General features: G+C 39.5%; 1 protein-coding gene across 3 annotated transcripts; it reads right to left on the reverse strand.

Annotated features, from left to right (window-relative positions):
- Positions 1-543: 543 nt before the first annotated feature.
- Positions 544-19,723, reverse strand: LOC110975457 (uncharacterized). Of its 3 annotated transcripts, none has more exons than XM_087130878.1 (6): positions 19,288-19,723; positions 7,221-7,556; positions 6,681-7,028; positions 5,895-6,209; positions 4,891-5,265; positions 544-3,946 (listed from the first exon to the last, which is right to left on the reverse strand). In XM_087130878.1, exons 1-6 carry the CDS (start codon positions 19,520-19,522, stop codon positions 3,738-3,740), a joined length of 1,818 nt encoding a protein of 605 aa, XP_086987004.1. In that variant the 5' UTR covers positions 19,523-19,723; the 3' UTR covers positions 544-3,737. The 3 variants fall into 3 exon arrangements, with proteins under 3 accessions (XP_086987004.1, XP_022083665.2, XP_086987003.1); XM_022227973.2 differs by having other exon boundaries at positions 4,858-5,265; positions 19,288-19,720; XM_087130877.1 differs by lacking the exon at positions 19,288-19,723 and adding an exon at positions 11,230-11,539 and having other exon boundaries at positions 4,858-5,265.
- Between the last annotated feature and the right edge of the window lie 1,444 nt (positions 19,724-21,167).

Genomic DNA, 21,167 nt, shown 5'->3' on the forward strand with positions numbered 1-21,167 from the left:
GGGTGGGTTGATAAGGGTTTCTCTCGTAAAAGGTAAGCAGGGGTTTATACACTGGTTCCCCAACACAGGCACGTAGGAAAATAATTTTTCCTGGGGGACCAGAAATCTTTCTACAATTTCTATTTTTCCAATGTGATCTGACTAAAATTACCATACACTGCTACAAATACTCCCCACTCCGAGAATTCAAATTACACAACTTGTGGGGGGGGGGGGGGGGGTACGGGCCCCCGGTTCCTACGTGCATGCCTTCCCCAATATCCATAAAATCGAAAACGAGGCAAAGGGGTAAGAGTGCTGTTCAACGTGGAATGATATGCTACACAATATTGACAACCGTCTGTGTGGGCATACAACATTAGTAAATGGCAAAAGGGGCACTTTGGAATAGGCGGACGTAGGCCTATATGGGGTAAAGATGCTTGTTACCAGATATTTAGGGGAACCCCTTCCCCCAAGGTATGCTCAGGCTACTCCACTGATAATTGTACAAACACGTTGGACAACACTTGTGTAAATAGAAATTGACTTAACGGCATACAATTAACATTTTTAAAAAGTATTTTATTTTAAGCATTCAAACACCACAATTAAAGCACACTGAAAATTAAAATTACAAAATTAGACCCAAAAAGCGGGCTAATGTAGGCTAAAACGTCTGGGCCCTGCAGAAAATAAATAGAATGCAGAAAATAAATAGAATGATAGGCCTCTACAAAAAAATAAATGGAATGTCAACTGAAAAGTAATATCAAGTAGCATAATTCCATGCGCAATATTAGCACAATAACGGACAGCTTTGCCTAGGTTACCAACACACTTTGTTGTTCGTGGATCGCGCTCGAACGCCAGGAACAAACAACCGGTTATCGCTGGTAGTTAGTGACAAGCAGCATGCAACATGGCGGCGCCCATGTAGGCTACGTTTATTATTCGAGAGTTAATGTTTGGATGGGCTGAATTCTTTTCTATTTATAGAGAAACAGTCATTTCTGTGTTATGGAAAATAACCAATATTAATTTTGCAAAACTTCCCATTATCTCTGGCTTTGGAAGCCATCTCTCTACTTTTTGCCGTTCAAAAATCAAACTCTCACGAGTTTTCCCGTGTTTTCCTGTGTAACTCTGATAAGGAGGTAGTGTGTGATCCTGTTCCAAGAGCAGCACTCTTGAGTCGTGTTCCCGCCATTCGAGCGCGAGAACAAGAAACCCGTGTCAAGAACAGGCCGCCCGAACTCAACCTTGGAGAAGGCTTCAACGAGGCTGACATACACAATCTTCACTTTGTGTGTGGATAACCTTTCCTGTGTTCACAGGTCCACATTATAGGTATGTAAGACACTAACCTATTATAAAAAAAAAAGAAAGAAATTGACTGGACTAGCGCCCCCCCCCCGAACAGAGACATTGACAAACGGGAAGAGCCTCAAATGTAGGGCTGGATAGCGTAGTTGGAAGAGCACTAGTGCGATGTTCCAGAGGTCGCAGGTTCGAATCCTACTCCAGTCAATTTCTTTGTTCATCTTAACAAAACAGTACGTAACATTAAAAAAGAAATAGTTTTTAAAATAAACTTCTCAGATATGCCTGTATGTGTCTACTAATGCGTAGGCAGATCCATGACACAGATACACGTAGGACCTCTACATGTACATGCCAGGCAGTATTAATACAAGTTAATTAAAGCACGCTAACCTCTATATGTATAATGTTACAGCTCTAAACGCAGTTTACTAAAAAAAAAAAAACACGTCACAGTGTTAAGAACGTGTTACGTTTTTGCGTTTGTATTAGGGTTGAGATTCTAAGCACATGGTTTTACGGTGTATTGCTCATACAGCCGCGGGAACTGCTCTGCATAAATTGAGTTTGTGACAAACCATCCGATTAAACTACTTTATAAAAATTTGCTAAAGAACATAAAATTCAGGAAACGCATGCGTGCGTATCACTGTGCACATTTTTACTCAAATTCATCAAAAAAGGACCTTTTTTGCCCTCCTGATAACGACTGTTTTAACCTTCTCCAGTCATTCCATAAAAACCCTCAACTCAGGCCTGTTATTGTATTGTTACTACATAAACAGCTGTATAATCGCCAAGCTAGCGCTTGGGGGATACCTTATCTACCCGTTGGAAGCAACATATAAAGCAAGATGTGAGACGCAGAGAACCACCCCCTTGCTTTATGTTGTTTCAGTGGAATTTGAGGAATTCTTTTCAGACATTTAGGAGTATGTGTCAGGTATAGGTATCAATAATCCAGAGTGTTCAGTTCACTTAACTCAAAAAAGATGTCGAACACTCTTCATACACTGGAGAAGAGTACAGAGATACACAAAAAGTGATAATTCATTTCCTGGTTCCTTTGAACGATTGGAATTTCGTTCAAAAATAAAATAAAATACTTTATCATAATTAATCGACTTAAGGCTTAGTTTTCATCTCACAAAAATGTCCGATTGTCTTTTTAACATTATTATAGGCCTTCTATTGGCAACAGTTTTACGGAATATTAATTTGATAGGCCTATAATAAGCAATATATGTATTTTTAATCGCTACCGATCTCCACTTCGTTGAGGTACAACACAATTTTTTGTTGATAACAGCAATAACAAAATCAGTATACTCGAACAACATAGTAACATGCCTGTCCATATAATCATAATAATATGAACATAAAACTCATTTTCATTGGCGTCTGATTAAAATAGGTTTAAAACAACATTTTCTGTTGACAGTACCCACCCAAATGTTACTGTCTTTCAAATCCTTCCACGATACTAAATCTCTACCACGTGCAAGAAAATGGCTATGCATGCTAAGACTACTAAGCTGTAAATCAGTTCTACAAGTTTATAACGTAAACGTGTGCAGTGTTCACACTGAACGCGAATTCACTTCAAATTTTGACACATACTAGGCCCATACTACACAGAATGTCAATACAATACCTACCGGCAAATACATTGCACAGATATACCAATACTGTCTGGAATACGGGCGATTCACAATAGTGCACCAACAAGAGTTTGCAATGCGTTGGCCAATCATAACGCACAAAATTTGTCGACCCTTTCCAACCGCGCAATGGGTCGACAAATTTCGCGCATTGTGATTGGCCAACGCGTTGCAAACTCTTGGTGGCGCACTATTGTGAAATGGCCGTATTGTGAAGCACATTCAACCTAATCCATAGACACAGACACTGTGCTACATGATATCAAGTTTGCCACAAATTAGCACACATCCGGGCAATTCACGAAACCGTATTAATGGCACACAATTAAGAGACTACTGTGTGATCCCAATAAAGACAAAGAAACATGGAGTCCTCCAGAGAAGGCGAAGATTATTTGAACTCCCAGTTTTTTAGGATGCCCAGGAAGATGTGTTATGAAGATGAGTTATGACGAGCAACAAGTAAATAAAAAGAAGCAAACAACCTTAAACCCTGAAGGACCTCCAAAGTGAAACCAGTACCAAATGACACGTCAACTGTTTTCAAGTAAAGTCTATGTAATTGTCCATGCACAACTAAAAATTGTCAACACTTGTGATAATAGCTGCAAACTTTTTTTTTGGGGGGGGCCTTTTCTTCTTTTTTGCCACTGTTCTTATTTGATTAGGGGCTCTGTTTATTACTATCATTATTTTACAACTTTCCTACTGCTTCCATTTTGACACAGACAACTGAACAGTTTCCTGGCGATTAATTGGTTTAAAAACCTACCGCTATGACGTAACAGGGGCAAGGTTAATAGGAGGAGTGGTCCCAGACGGAGTGGGGGTGTAGCCGTGATGCTGTCTTCGCTCCCTGACAACCACAGCGGCAAGAAGCAGCAAGAAACAAACAATGATACAGACGACGATGATGGCAAAGGCGGCCTCAGTGATGAACGGCTCACATGGACAGCTCACAGGGGTCGGCACTATAGTTGACGCTTTGGGAAAAAACATACAAAAACGCGAGTTGGGTAATCTGATCAGTGGTAGCTGAAAATAGGTGTATGACGACCGAAGTCCGTATTCTAAGGACGTGTCCGAAATGGGCTTCCCACATGCAGCAAGGTATGAGACGGAGAGAACCCCCCCCCTGCTTTGTGTTGGTCATTGTCTCGCAGGAATCTGGGGAATTCCTTTCAGACATCTTTGGGGGATGTGTTAAGTAACAATAGTCTGGAATGTGTATAGGGATTGGACATGTTGGGGGGGTACCCCTCGGTCTCATTTCTTGCTGGGTATAGGGCTTCCAGAGCTCCAGCTAGGTCTAGTGTCTGCGCGTCTCGCCGCATATTTCCAATAGCATGAAGACCTAGAGCTAGCTCTGGACAACAGGTTCGAATGCAGCCTTAATTGCTTGATTTCCATTTCTATCCAACAAAATACCTCTTCACGCTACCATCCCTGTCAGGAAGCTCCCACCACATAAAAAAGAAAACACAGGGAATTTCGGATCTGAGGGACTGCAAAAGGTTTTTCACCCACTTTTACTTCCACCAGAATAAATTAACAACGGACGCAATAGTCGTCAAGGGTGAAGTGTACAGTGCGAATCTTAAAAACCACAAAGTGCAGTAAGTTGATGAAAAATGAATGAATGGCACGTTTAGGGCTTCAGGCTAACTGGAAGATGGTTTTATTGTGGAGGGAGAATATATAAAGCAGGGAGCGACAGGGAACAATGAAAAGTGGTTTAAATTGGAAGGATTTGTAAATTAAAATGAGGTGACATAATATCTGGGGGAATGAACATGGGAAGATAAAACGTAAAGTACAAATGGGTGCCTTATGGAAGGTTGATAGAAAAGGAGAATATGTCAACGACTGTTGTTTAATAAATTGAGGTACATACCCCAAATGTTATTAGAAGTCAATAGCTGCTCACTTTCAGCCAAATAACTTTTCACGTCCACATAGGACCGAAGTAAAACCCCCTCCTCTGTGAAAATATGACACCAGTATCTCATGTCACCGTATATGCTATAATTGCCCACTTGAAGGAATCCCTCTGGGGATATGCTGAAGGAGCCTGCGGATTCCGCACCGTCAGACATCGTTTTTGAACGCCAGGGTAGGATCAGTGTACCAATCACAGTGGCCTTCTGCGTAGTGCGCACGCCAAATGACCAGAACAAAGTGGCGTTGGTCCCTTGGGAGACGTGCAGTACAGCAGGGCACTGATGTTTAAAATCTTCACCCAGCTCAGCGGTCACACTTTCACGGGAAATAGTGCGGCCACCATCCAATGGGAAAAGGTTTCCTGTATCGACCATTCCATGGAAAAACAGAAAAATATATAGAAAGTGTGCAATGCCCGGTTTTTGGGTGTATACTATTAGTCTGCTGATGATGACAATCTCACAAATAGGTACTCAACCCCCCATATTACATTTTGAGGTGTCTATTTTGAATATACATCTGGATAGTTCGAGAAATTATAAGTCCAATTTTTGTGTCCCTGTCACGTCTGACATATGATTTTGTTAGTTCAGAACACATTGTCCAATTTCCAAGAGTGATGAATTAATGCAAATCACATGTACATGTACTTGCCAAAAATAGTAATAGTTTGAAATCAATTACGGTGATATTTCCATGTCAAATAACAAAGGTCAGATGTAACAGGGACACAAAAATGTCACACTTTTGGACTCCTAATTTCTGGAATTACTCATGTACTCTTAAAAACAACTGCCAAGTCTTTGCCTGAGAAATGGTAAAAAGAAAGTGAGAAACACTTTCCTCCCTGCAAACAGAAGGTATGGGAAAATAACTCCTCCTTTTTTTTTGGCAAGGTTAAAATTTCTCCCTTATGGATCATTAGTAATTAGGGAGTTTGGGAAAAGTCTACTGTACAACAAGCTTCTGAAGGAAAAATTGCCTGCACACCTATCACTTGGACTTCGATGGTGTCATTTCCAACTCCACACTGGTACAATCCTGCGTGTTCGTCGTGCGCTGATCTAATCACCAAACCAAAGTCAGTGGCAAGATTGAATCCAAAATAGGAATCTACAGCACCGGTCGACAGGTTGTAACTGACGACAACTTGTTGATCTGCGGGGTCGAGCTTAAGCCACTCGGCCTCACAAAACGTGTCACCTGTCGACCAGCCATGGCAGGGGAGTACCTGCTCTCTGCCTTCTTGCAGGTAGAAAGATAATTCAGATGCCTTCAAAAGGCCAACTTTTGGCTGTTGCTGGTCTGTAATAAAGAAAAATGTGAGACTTCGTTATCAGTGGATTTAATAACGTCGGACAAAGATTATTCAAAAAGTGAAATACTGAGATCCGTTTTGAGTGTAGGTCCTATGCACAATTTCATTTTCGAAGAGGATTCATAATAAGGTGCTGTTAAAGATTTTACAGATGATGTTGACTTTGATTTGATCTTTAGGAAAAATTTTCTCATATAATGAAGTCATTACTTCTTGGTTTTAAAGGCAGTCTAATTTTCGAAGCCATGTTAATTCTGTACTGGACGGATCGATGTTTAGGATACATCCGGGTACTGCGAGCAAGGATATTCTATATCAAACAAAAGACGTTTTGCGCAATTGTGGCGTGGCCGAACTTGGTGGTACTTTACACAATGAGGAAATGAAATGACCAACACTCAGCACCAGTATTTCATGAAAGCCTTAAGTCAAAAGATAATAGATATAACTTAAATTACCTTTAAACTGGCTATCTATGTAGCAATTTCTAAGCGTCCCATCTGACTGAAATACATGACACCAGAATCGCTGGTTATCATGTACAACATTCAGGGAGTTGACTGTAAGCGAAGCGTCGCTATCAATGCTGTAATCAGCGCCATGTTGGATCTGCAGGGTGACGCCATCAGAGAAACGTGCACCAATGATCTCTGTATCTGTAGTGATGCCCTCTCCCATTGACCAGTACACTACGGATGGTGCGTCGGGTGACTGTGACATGCACTGACACGGTAGCGTCTGTCTGCGTCCTCTGTGAAGAGTGGTGGAGCTTGAAGTGTCATTTGGACTTGCAGGAAATGACATGTCTATGATTAAGCAAGAATAGGGTCGTGTTGTCAAAGTAATGATTTATTTCAACCGAAACCATTTTTATACAAAGAATGTGCAGTGCAAAAACAACAGCACGCCATAACATTTTAAATTAGCCCCATCAAACTGTTTGATTCAATATCCTTCAATACGATATTTACACCTACACGAAGAGAGAATGACCTTACCAAGAACTTGCAAGTTTATTCCTTGAGCCCTAAATCCGGTTTCTTCGGGGATAACTTGACACAAGAAACGGCCTTCGTCACTCCCTTCGATGCCTTTTATAAGGAGGCTGAAATCAGCAGAGAAGGCGTATCTGTCGCTGATAGGGTAGTGACCACTGCCGGAGTGAGTGATTAGACGAACCGTCGACGGGTCACCTACGACATATCCTTTGTACCAAACGACGCCGTCTAATTTCTCACCACGCCGAAACGTTGGACACGGAATTTGATGCCATATCCCAAGCTGTGCGTAGCCACCGTTGCTGGTTAGCCCAAAGATATTTTCAATCTTCTCACCTGAATGAAAGAAAACAAAAGAATTGTATTCTAACAAAACTGCAAAATAAACTCCTGCCATGTTCTTTGCTATTAAGCCTTCATGACCTTGTCATTGCCGGGGGGGTATGATTTAGTCAATCTGAAAGCAGTTGTGTATTTGTGAAACACTGACGGCACAGTATCTTGTGATAAAATACTTGTTTTGTAAAAACCACTGTAAATACGTGTATTACAAAGTAGTGCACCTTCAAAGACGACCCAAAGCACGTTTGGAAAGGGTCGACAGATTTTGAGCGCTGTGATCGACCGAGGTGCGTGTGTCGGAAACTTTTGAAGACGCACTATTGTGAATCGCCCGTGTTGGGAATTTTATTTTTAAATATCGCAATGTGAGCAATTTTGCCCCCAATATATGGACTGGAGAAATTAAAGAAATCAAGGTTTTTAAACTGCTATCCAATGTGGGTTTCTAATCACTGATGATCTGATAGAATAACGTCAAAATTCATATTATTTTCGTGATATCGTTTACTACCCTAAGAAAACTAGCGTACACTAAGCTCATCAAATGGGTAAAAATCCGGTGTTCTCATTAATTTCCATTTTAGCATTAGTTTTAAAGGCGACAAGTTTGGGTCAAAGTTTGAGAAATACTAATTGATTATCTTAATCGAAGCTATGAATAATTCCGGGAAGGCAAATTCTAGGTTCTATTTCATATAACTAAAGTAACCCAACCATTTCCTATTGTGTTTAGGTCTACTGCACTTTGGCATGAACTTTTCTCTTAGACGTGACCCTGACCTTTACATCAAAGTGCGCATTACAGTTTCTTGGTTAACGCGGCATGACAGTTACGTCGCGTACTTTCACCGTGAATGTCAATGTTTCGTTTACGGCAAGTCAACAGGGCTAGCCGTGGACAGAAACGCACTGCATAATCTTTATTTCACCAAGATACCTAAAAAAAATCATTCAGGGAAATGTTTTACATTTTTGTGTGTGACATGTAACAGATACAAATTTTGGAATAGAAAATTATGACTGACAATTGTCAATGGAAGACGTGGATTAGAACATGGCTTAGAATTGTTTGAGCTCCTATGCACTGTTGTGTTTGCTTATAATTCCTGTGGTTGGGATCCCTTGGGATGTAAAAATAGCTCTAATTTGATGAAATATTAGTCACTACTTTATCATAAGCTGTTGAGAGAAAGTTAAAAGCAGTCTTAGTCATTCTGTGAAAAATTTCTGCTAAACGGACGTAGTTTTACAAAACAAAGCAGCAAAAACGGCCCCGTGGAATTCCCAAACGCATTTTGTATCTACGAAGAGGGATTTCCCCGACGAATAAAAATGTTGCCATCCCAATATCACCCCATAAGCATAATGGTATGGTCCAAACCGTAACATGGCGGCCGTATCGCCATAATGCACAGCTAAGGGTTTTTGCCAACATCAACGATTTCAAGACAAGAAACTTCCCGTTTTTCCAAATATGATTTCCTCTGTCCAAAATTATGAGTTAAAAATGAGAATGGATTTTAGACTTCAAATAGGGGGGCCTAACGTACCAATATCGACGCGAAAGTGTCGTCGTATCCAGCATAATGACGCACGCACATCTATATAATAATATGCAGGATTGTACATCTCTGTAACCTTATGGGTATGGGTTGACTGCAATATTAAAGGTTACTGCTCGATGAAGTTTGCTGCCATGAATTATCGGAGTTACATAAGATGCACAGCTAAATTTACTGAGTATTTTTGGCTTTTTTTTTCATTTCAAGGGGCAGTAGAACACAGTCGTGCAGTGGATCTCGCAAGAACGTTCTGTGCTCACCCAGAATTCCCTGAAGCGATTTTGCGCAAAATAAAATTTTCAATTTGATGACCATTGACAAGGCTGCTATGTTTTCTTTGATTTTATGAACTTCAGGCACAAACCAAACGTGAAACAAGTAAATGAAAGCTGCGGTTAATTTCACAACCCTTAATTTGTCAATTTCGAACGGTTGTGAGTCAAGTACTTTTCCAAGTACTTCAATTGCTGAGTATAGTCCGAGTGCTTTACCTGCCAAGTACAAAAACTAATTTTCAAGTACAAGCGCTTGTATCTCAGAGTACGAGTTCGACCAAGAGTGCTTCTAATTACAAGTAAAAGTTAGAGTACCTTAAATCTAGGTAAATAGTCAAATTTGTGTGTCAAAATGTTCAAATGGATGTGAACAATGGATCTACAAACATTTTAGCAACTGATTTTTTTTATTTGAATCTGAGAATATGAACTACAATATGCCCAAGGACAACTGTTCCACAGATTCCTAGCTTCCCGCTCTCCTGATCGAGGACCATCAGTCACCTACACTCTTTCCTATTAACCCACTACATTGCCCACATCACCTACAATAACTTGCATCAACTACAAAGCCAGTATGCAAAGGCCAGTCTTCAGCCACTAAGTACTGATCATATCCCCCAACAAAAACTATACAGGACCTGTTCAGATGTTCAATTGTCACAATAATGTTTACCGCTCTGGACTCTATCCATAAAATAATACAGCATAAAATCATATACACGTATCAATTAAAAAATAGGCCCAAGGGGAAATAGAAAATATCACTTTAACTTTAAAAATAAAAATTGTTTAGCCCTGACATAATTTGTGACCAGCGGTAGGGTAGTTATCTGTATACCTACATTTCAAGTCAACCTGAACAACTTGTTTCAGATTTCGTTTTTTCTACATTTCTTTATGACCTGATATTGTGAGAAATTAATTAGCAATCTCCAGTCAAGAAAAAGTTTCCTGCTAAATTACTAAGAAACACATGGTTTTGGGTATCCACCACTTTAATATAACGAATCAAATCGGGTCACTTTATCGCGTTTAAGCAACAAATGGGGTGGGGGTTGTTGTTGCATCAAACCTGCAAGTTTGAAGAGTTATTGTGTTGGTAATTCCGGAAAATCTATTGGAGAAAGTCACCCCTTTCTGCAGCACTGGGAGAGGAAAGACTTGGCAATTTTTAAAGGTGTTACTTTCACTCAAAAACGAACACAACGACGCACGATTAATAAACTGCTCGGCAAAAACACTTCTGTTGAGAAGTTTTAAGTTTCACGAATGAAAAGTCAACACAAATTCCCAAGGAGTCACAAGTTTTACATTTAAATACGGTATTTGTAGTTGTACTTTGTGTCAGGTAGACAGAGTGGAATAAATACTATGAAAGTTAGGACCCTTTGACTGTTCCTGGGAATTCCTAAGAATATTGAAAAACAGTCTAATTGTGAGAGAGTTCTAAAGTTTATAGCAGGTTGAAAGAATTGCTGTGACAAAAGTCATTTTGACACTTCAATAAATAGGTAGGCCTATGATGGGAACACTGACGAAAGTGTGCATATAGTGATTTCCACTTACATGTACATGTATGTTTGGAATAAGAGTTCTTGAGAAAAACAGATGCTGCATAAATGTGCAGGGGTGAAAGCAATTTGATTAAATCTGTATTAGGTGCAAGGATATGCAGATTACCCCAAAAACCTTTACATGCATGCCCACTTTTCAGACTGGCTCCTTCCTGGAAGCAAGATGGCCAATAAAGGGCCTTTTCAACGCTACACACACCAAACTTAACTGTAGAAATGAGGTATATAGCATGCTTAAGTTTCTACCCCTTACCAGATCCCGCTGGGCACACGCTGCACTTTGCTGTGATCTCTACGGGCATGAAGGACAAATAAAGGAGCAAGAAGAGGACAAAGCTACCGGGGCCTCCATAGAGTGAAGGAGAACCGCCCTTGGTGTACTGAGGCTGCTTCTCAGCTACACTGACACACACATCACACGCTACTTGGTCAAAAAACGAGGTAATGTTGGAAAACACTACTTTATTTTTGTCCTTTAACATATTCTTACCGAGACAAAAACACAAAACGAAGCTAAAAGTCTAATTTATGTTCTCCACAATGAAAGCAAACATAGGCCTTCTCTGAATTTTTACACAGCGTTAACACCATGTGACTATAAAGGTCATCAAGGTCAATTTCCGTATTGTGTCCTTGTCCTTGATGACGTACGAATGACCCAAAAGAGAGACACGAGGGTGGTAATGTTCCAATGGAATTATCATACAAGGAACAAAAATTAAAAAGTGCATAATTCGGGATATCATGCACAAACGAAGATAACATTGTGATTATTAATATAGATGATCTGGTGATCTAGCTACATTTACGGGACTAGGCCTATCCAGTCGCGTATTCATCCGCGTGTTTACCAGACTGAGGAGAGCCCGGAATTCAGATTCGGCCAACGATTCAACAGTGCTCAAAATCCATGAATTGCGGGCTAGATTCAGAACGGTGCTAGTAAATCGATGATTTTCTGAGGAGTTATCCTTTGGTTGAACTAAGTGAAAAAAGCCACAAAATATAGTTAATCCTATTAATCGAGATTTGTTCCAAGACAACATTAATGTATTTTTGACGTTAGGCCCAATGATGTTTTCTTTGAAGAAAAATGTCGAAAAGGTCAAGCACGACATGTAGTAAAAAAAAAAAATTCAGAAAATCATTGCATTCGAAAACATCGCTCTATTTGACATGTTTAGCTCTTTGTGAAATGGTGACAATATGCGTCTAATTATGAGAGAGTTCTAAAGTTTATAGCAGGTTGAAAGAATTGCTGTGACAAAAGTCATTTTGACACTTCAACAAATAGGTAGGCCTATGATGGAAACACTGACGAAAGTGTGCATATAGTGATTTCCACTTACATGTACATGTATGTTTGGAATAAGAGTTCTTGAGAAAAACAGATGCTGCGTAAATGTGCAGGGGTGAAAGCAAGATCAGACCTTTCACCCCAAGAGGGACGTTGCCTTGAATATGACCCTTAGGGCAACATATTTTGAGATTTCTACTTGCTGTTAGAATTAAAATAGCATAAACAAATCTACCACTGGATCTACCGTTATACGTATACGCACTTGATCATTAAAAGACAACGAAACAATTACAAGTAATAAACACCTTGCAACCTGGAATCATCTGCACCTCAGAAATGTCTTACGCTACAGAGAGCTGAAATTGTTAATCTAGGGTGCCTGTTTGATTCTCAGCAAAATATTTCCCAAGAGGGGAAAAATGTCTGATGCAATGTGTCACAGTTCAGAACTGGACAACTGGGACAATTTACAAACAATCGAGGACAACAAATCATATTACTCTCTTTGTATGGTTTATTGTTTACAACTTGTTTCCAAAGTTTTTACAAATATATTCCAAACCTAAAAATGTAAAATAAAATGAGAGGTTTCAATAGTCAGATTTCAAGTTTAGAAAATGTTCGGTTGAAATGTTCAATATCTTCTGATCACAAATACCTATCATTGGCAGGACATATTTGCGTTTTTACTGAATACTAGATGGTTATCGCCAGGTCGATCTTGGTCTTAAGCAATCTAAACTCCCCAATGATTTTAGAGTTTAAAATTGTCACATTTGATCTTTCTTATCCACAATTTGAATAAACCAGCAAGGACTTCAACACAAAATGTTTGCTAAAATGTCTCTACAATTTCCACGGTTAGAACTTTTCTGTACATTTACACTGAAATATAGCAAAAACAGCCTTATGAAAGTAGTCTTGTGTACCAAATTTATGTTGATTCATGCTACAGCGGAAACTGTAATTTACAATGCTTGTTACGAGGTTCTGTGGTAAGTCAAAAAAAATCACTGTAGAATCACAAAGTGTGTCTGCTGCAAAGATTCTCTGTAAAGTACTAATAGATTTTACAGAAACCCCCACGATTTTTAAGAGTGTAACTCCAACCGGTCTTTGGCAAACGAGGTCTTGGAGAACCACTGCTAGCCTAGCTGTGGACAGTCTCTAAAGAAGTTCTGCTTTGGTCCATTATCAAAGTGATAGGTAGCTCTGACCGGTCCTTGGCAAACGAGGTCTTGGAGAACAAGGTAGCCTGGCTGTGGACAGTCTCTAAAGTAGTTCAGCTTTGGTCCATTATCAAAGTGATAGGTAGCTCTGACCGGTTCTTGGCAAACGAGGTCTTGGAGAAGCAGGTAGCCTGGCTGTGGACAGTCTCTAAAGTAGTTCAGCTTTGGTCCATTATCAAAGTGATAGGTAGCTCTGACCGGTCCTTGGCAAACGAGGTCTTGGAGAACCAGGTAGCCTGCGGTCAGTCTCTACAGTAGTTCTGCTTTGGTTGACACTCAGTCCAGACTTTCAATACCAGGTAGTCATAGGGTGTCTTCAATACCCAAAGTGGTGACCATCTAAACATAAAGACATATGAATGACCCAAAAGCTAATAATATTGTATCACTGTTACAAGATTTCAGAGAAAATGGTAGGTAGCGTCTGCCCCTACGAATCGAAAACATCAGCTATTTTTTTCTATTGTGATTCGAGTTAAATCGATCATTAAAATCTGAACTTCGACTTGTTTGTATTCTCCTTGATGCATTCCATTGAAACTGGACATTTAACACAGAAAAATCACTTGTTAACTCTAGCACAAGTAGCAAGATATTTCAAAATTCGTTTGAGAAAGCAGTTTCGACTTTTTCCAAAATTTCAACATAAATACATCAACATCAATGAATAACTTACAGTTCACCTTCTCGTCCTTCACTTTAATAGAGTCTTCGTCCAACGCCTGGTCTAGAATTTCTCCACACAGCTTAGAATGCCAAAACTGACACAAAAGGCACAAACTTTCACAGAGAAATTTGGCCACCATCGATGCCCAGCACGAACTTGAATTCCGATCAGGGGTCAACTTTACAAAATCAGAGCACAAAGCTCTGCCAGCATAAAGCATCAGCTGCCATGGAACACAGGCAACTAAAGACAGGGCAGTCGGATCCCACACCTCTAGTGTCTAGTAGTGTTCTTCTGGTGCCCCAGATTGCATCATGTACAACCCTAGAGACAAAGCATACCTTCCATTCAACTATACATTGCCTAGTCCCCTAGATTCCCAAATTTACAAGTCTCTTCAACTTTTTACACCAAAATCTAGATAACTCAGCTGGGAAAAAACAGACTAGCACCAAAATAAAGCCATCACATGATTCAACAAAGGAAAAGTTTAAGGGAAAAAAGAATATGTCCGTGACACAATTCCATGTGGAAAGGAACAAAGGTAAGATGAATATAAAAATAATCTTTGGAATAACAAGCACAACAAATGTGGTACTGAAAGCCTTTTTGGGGTGGAATGCTAATGGATGGAAGGTGTTTTGGGGTAAAAGAATAAAAGATAGTTTGGGCTCATATCTTGTATTTTGGTTTTAATCAAAAGAGGTATTCTGCCTGATAATTAGATTCTTATTATACATGTGCCAAAGCTGGGTTGAAAAGTGCTATCTTGGCAGCAACAAATTAAATAAACAAGATTGTTTGGCAATGGTTTGAACTTTTTCACTAAAAATTATTATCAATAGGTGTTTTAAAGTAAGCAGTTAGCAATACATATGAATTGCTACAGTTGTATCCAATTTGAGTAAATCTGTATTGAGTGCAAGGATATGCAGATTACCCCAAAACCTTTACATGCATGCCCACTTTTCAGACTGGCTCCTTCCTGGAAGCAAGATGGCCAATAAAGGGTCCTTTCAACGCTGCACACACCAAACGTAACTGTAGAAATGAGGTATATAGCATGCTTAAGTTTCTACCCCTTACCAGATCCCGCTGGGCACACGCTGCACTTTGCTGTGATCTCTACGGGCATGAAGGACAAATAAAGGAGCAAGAAGAGGACAAAGCTACCGGGACCTCCATAGAGTGAAGGAGAGCCGCCCTTGGTGTACTGAGGCTGCTTCTCAGCTACACTGACACACACATCACACGCTACTTGGTCAAAAAACGAGGTAGTGTTGGAAAACACTACTTTATTTTTGTCCTTTAACATATTCTTACCGAGACAAAAACACAAAACGAAGCTAAAAGTCTAATTTATGTTCTCCACAATGAAAGCAAACATAGGCCTTCTCTGAATTTTTACACAGCGTTAACACCATGTGACTATAAAGGTCATCAAGGTCAATTTCCGTATTGTGTCCTTGTCCTTGATGACGTACGAATGACCCAAAAGAGAGACACGAGGGTGGTAATGTTCCAATGGAATTATCATACAAGGAACAAAAATTAAAAAGTGCATAATTCGGGATATCATGCACAAACGAAGATAACATTGTGATTATTAATATAGATGATCTGGTGATCTAGCTACATTTACGGGACTAGGCCTATCCAGTCGCGTATTCATCCGCGTGTTTACCAGACTGAGGAGAGCCCGGAATTCAGATTCGGCCAACGATTCAACAGTGCTCAAAATCCATGAATTGCGGGCTAGATTCAGAACGGTGCTAGTAAATCGATGATTTTCTGAGGGGTAATCCTTTGGTTGAACTAAGTGAAAAAAGCCACAAAATATAGTTAATCCTATTAATCGAGATTTGTTCCAAGACAACATTAATGTATTTTTGACGTTAGGCCCAATGATGTTTTCTTTGAAGAAAAATGTCGAAAAGGTCAAGCACGACATGTAGTAAAAAAAAAAAATTCAGAAAATCATTGCATTCGAAAACATCGCTCTATTTGACATGTTTAGCTCTTTGTGAAATGGTGACAATATGCGTCTAATTATGAGAGAGTTCTAAAGTTTATAGCAGGTTGAAAGAATTGCTGTGACAAAAGTCATTTTGACACTTCAACAAATAGGTAGGCCTATGATGGAAACACTGACGAAAGTGTGCATATAGTGATTTCCACTTACATGTACATGTATGTTTGGAATAAGAGTTCTTGAGAAAAACAGATGCTGCGTAAATGTGCAGGGGTGAAAGCAAGATCAGACCTTTCACCCCAAGAGGGACGTTGCCTTGAATATGACCCTTAGGGCAACATATTTTGAGATTTCTACTTGCTGTTAGAATTAAAATAGCATAAACAAATCTACCACTGGATCTACCGTTATACGTATACGCACTTGATCATTAAAAGACAACGAAACAATTACAAGTAATAAACACCTTGCAACCTGGAATCATCTGCACCTCAGAAATGTCTTACGCTACAGAGAGCTGAAATTGTTAATCTAGGGTGCCTGTTTGATTCTCAGCAAAATATTTCCCAAGAGGGGAAAAATGTCTGATGCAATGTGTCACAGTTCAGAACTGGACAACTGGGACAATTTACAAACAATCGAGGACAACAAATCATATTACTCTCTTTGTATGGTTTATTGTTTACAACTTGTTTCCAAAGTTTTTACAAATATATTCCAAACCTAAAAATGTAAAATAAAATGAGAGGTTTCAATAGTCAGATTTCAAGTTTAGAAAATGTTCGGTTGAAATGTTCAATATCTTCTGATCACAAATACCTATCATTGGCAGGACATATTTGCGTTTTTACTGAATACTAGATGGTTATCGCCAGGTCGATCTTGGTCTTAAGCAATCTAAACTCCCCAATGATTTTAGAGTTTAAAATTGTCACATTTGATCTTTCTTATCCACAATTTGAATAAACCAGCAAGGACTTCAACACAAAATGTTTGCTAAAATGTCTCTACAATTTCCACGGTTAGAACTTTTCTGTACATTTACACTGAAATATAGCAAAAACAGCCTTATGAAAGTAGTCTTGTGTACCAAATTTATGTTGATTCATGCTACAGCGGAAACTGTAATTTACAATGCTTGTTACGAGGTTCTGTGGTAAGTCAAAAAAAATCACTGTAGAATCACAAAGTGTGTCTGCTGCAAAGATTCTCTGTAAAGTACTAATAGATTTTACAGAAACCCCCACGATTTTTAAGAGTGTAACTCCAACCGGTCTTTGGCAAACGAGGTCTTGGAGAACCACTGCTAGCCTAGCTGTGGACAGTCTCTAAAGAAGTTCTGCTTTGGTCCATTATCAAAGTGATAGGTAGCTCTGACCGGTCCTTGGCAAACGAGGTCTTGGAGAACAAGGTAGCCTGGCTGTGGACAGTCTCTAAAGTAGTTCAGCTTTGGTCCATTATCAAAGTGATAGGTAGCTCTGACCGGTTCTTGGCAAACGAGGTCTTGGAGAAGCAGGTAGCCTGGCTGTGGACAGTCTCTAAAGTAGTTCAGCTTTGGTCCATTATCAAAGTGATAGGTAGCTCTGACCGGTCCTTGGCAAACGAGGTCTTGGAGAACCAGGTAGCCTGCGGTCAGTCTCTACAGTAGTTCTGCTTTGGTTGACACTCAGTCCAGACTTTCAATACCAGGTAGTCATAGGGTGTCTTCAATACCCAAAGTGGTGACCATCTAAACATAAAGACATATGAATGACCCAAAAGCTAATAATATTGTATCACTGTTACAAGATTTCAGAGAAAATGGTAGGTAGCGTCTGCCCCTACGAATCGAAAACATCAGCTATTTTTTTCTATTGTGATTCGAGTTAAATCGATCATTAAAATCTGAACTTCGACTTGTTTGTATTCTCCTTGATGCATTCCATTGAAACTGGACATTTAACACAGAAAAATCACTTGTTAACTCTAGCACAAGTAGCAAGATATTTCAAAATTCGTTTGAGAAAGCAGTTTCGACTTTTTCCAAAATTTCAACATAAATACATCAACATCAATGAATAACTTACAGTTCACCTTCTCGTCCTTCACTTTAATAGAGTCTTCGTCCAACGCCTGGTCTAGAATTTCTCCACACAGCTTAGAATGCCAAAACTGACACAAAAGGCACAAACTTTCACAGAGAAATTTGGCCACCATCGATGCCCAGCACGAACTTGAATTCCGATCAGGGGTCAACTTTACAAAATCAGAGCACAAAGCTCTGCCAGCATAAAGCATCAGCTGCCATGGAACACAGGCAACTAAAGACAGGGCAGTCGGATCCCACACCTCTAGTGTCTAGTAGTGTTCTTCTGGTGCCCCAGATTGCATCATGTACAACCCTAGAGACAAAGCATACCTTCCATTCAACTATACATTGCCTAGTCCCCTAGATTCCCAAATTTACAAGTCTCTTCAACTTTTTACACCAAAATCTAGATAACTCAGCTGGGAAAAAACAGACTAGCACCAAAATAAAGCCATCACATGATTCAACAAAGGAAAAGTTTAAGGGAAAAAAGAATATGTCCGTGACACAATTCCATGTGGAAAGGAACAAAGGTAAGATGAATATAAAAATAATCTTTGGAATAACAAGCACAACAAATGTGGTACTGAAAGCCTTTTTGGGGTGGAATGCTAATGGATGGAAGGTGTTTTGGGGTAAAAGAATAAAAGATAGTTTGGGCTCATATCTTGTATTTTGGTTTTAATCAAAAGAGGTATTCTGCCTGATAATTAGATTCTTATTATACATGTGCCAAAGCTGGGTTGAAAAGTGCTATCTTGGCAGCAACAAATTAAATAAACAAGATTGTTTGGCAATGGTTTGAACTTTTTCACTAAAAATTATTATCAATAGGTGTTTTAAAGTAAGCAGTTAGCAATACATATGAATTGCTACAGTTGTATCCAATTTGAGTAAATCTGTATTGAGTGCAAGGATATGCAGATTACCCCAAAACCTTTACATGCATGCCCACTTTTCAGACTGGCTCCTTCCTGGAAGCAAGATGGCCAATAAAGGGCCTTTTCAACGCTACACACACCAAACGTAACTGTAGAAATGAGGTATATAGCATGCTTAAGTTTCTACCCCTTACCAGATCCTGCTGCGCACACGCTGCACTTTGCTGTGATCTCTACGGGCATGAAGGACAAATAAAGGAGCAAGAAGAGGACAAAGCTCAGGCTACCGGGGCCTCCATAGAGTGAAGGAGAGCCGCCCTTGGTGTACTGAGGCTGCTTCTCAGCTACACTGACACACACATCACACGCTACTTGGTCAAAAAACGAGGTGTTGTTGGAAAACACTACTTTATTTTTGCCCTTTAACATATTCTTACCGAGACAAAAACACAATAACGAAGCTAAAAGTCAAATTTATGTTCTCCACAATGAAAGCACACATAGGCCTTCTCTGAATTTTTACACAGCGTTAACACCATGTGACTATAAAGGTCATCAAGGTCAATTTCCGTATTGTGTCCTTGTCCTTGATGACGTACGAATGACCCAAAAGAGAGACACGAGGGTGGTAATGTTCCAATGGAATTATCATACAAGGAACAAAATTTAAGAAGTGCATAATTCGGGATATTATGCACAAACGAAGATAACATTGTGATTATTAATATAGATGATCTGGTGATCCAGCTACATTTACGGGACTAGGCCTATCTAGTCGCGTATTCATCCGCGTGTTTACCAGACTGAAGAGAGCCCGGAATTCAGATTCGGCCAACGATTCAACAGTGCTCAAAATCCATGAATTGCGGGCTAGATTCAGAACGGTGCTAGTAAATCGATGATTTTCTGAGGGGTAATCCTTTGGTTGAACTAAGTGAAAAAAACCCACAAAATATAGTTAATCCTATTAATCGAGATTTGTTCCAAGACAACATTAATGTATATTTGACGTTAGGCCCAATGATGTTTTCTTTGAAGAAAAATGTCGAAAAGGTCAAGCACGACATGTAGTAAAAAATAAATAATAATACAGAAAATTATTGCATTCGAAAACATCGCTCTAGTTGACATGTTTAGCTCTTTGTGAAATGGTGACAATATGCGTGCTTGACAAGGCCCAAATTGAATTAAACTTCAGAACCCCAAAATTGTTTTATTTTTTTCTGTTTTACAAAATGTATTAATATAGCCATCAGGTGCGTCTCTGCTAGTACCCTACACATATCACTTTCACTTACCCCTAGTGCCGCGGCCATGAATACCTTAAGATTTCATGCCATAACCTCCACAAAACTAGTACCGACAGGACTTTCAAAATATAGGGATCAAATACTAATAGCAACTTTGTTCGACTTACGATTGCAGGGGAGACATCTTTGCTGCTTGTTCCCAATTAACCCAAGTTGTGGTTGTTGGAATGGGTCGGATTTTGTGCCGTCAGCGCGCGTACTTTTAGCCCGGGGGAGACGGTGCCGCTGGTACAGTGATGACTGTACATAACAATCTTCACCTTATATCGCCTTCATGTCCAAATCTACTAAAATGGACTAGTAGAGTCCTCATTGCATTGCATTGATGCAAGGTACATGTACGTGGAGCCACATTCATCTGTGCTTTTTCAACATGCAGTAGAAGCCCTGCTCATTTCCTTCAACGTTGATTGTCAAAAATAAAATCAAATCGTCATCCAAAACAATTGCTGACCGACACGGATGATGGACATGAAATGAGAAAGGGCCTAAATTACAAATATTTTATGTACTTAAATATGCTTCTAGTTCTAACCTCTAGCCCATTATTATTCCTGTCTTAATATTATGGTCTTATTAGTTGTTCTAACCAACTATGCTTAGAAAAAGTAATGACCTTTTACCCCACCAAAAATTCTAAAAAAACCCGATTTTATTCTTCCAATATTTTTATTGCTCCACATCGCTCCAAAATTTGACCAACACAAGTTAACAAAGGAAATCACCACAAACACATTCCCCGATTTTCGGCAGTTGGAATGCCT

Source organism: Acanthaster planci, linkage group LG20 (genome assembly GCF_054643075.1).
Source record: "Acanthaster planci isolate LZ-2023a linkage group LG20, COTS_SCS, whole genome shotgun sequence".
Lineage (NCBI taxonomy): Eukaryota > Metazoa > Echinodermata > Asteroidea > Valvatida > Acanthasteridae > Acanthaster > Acanthaster planci.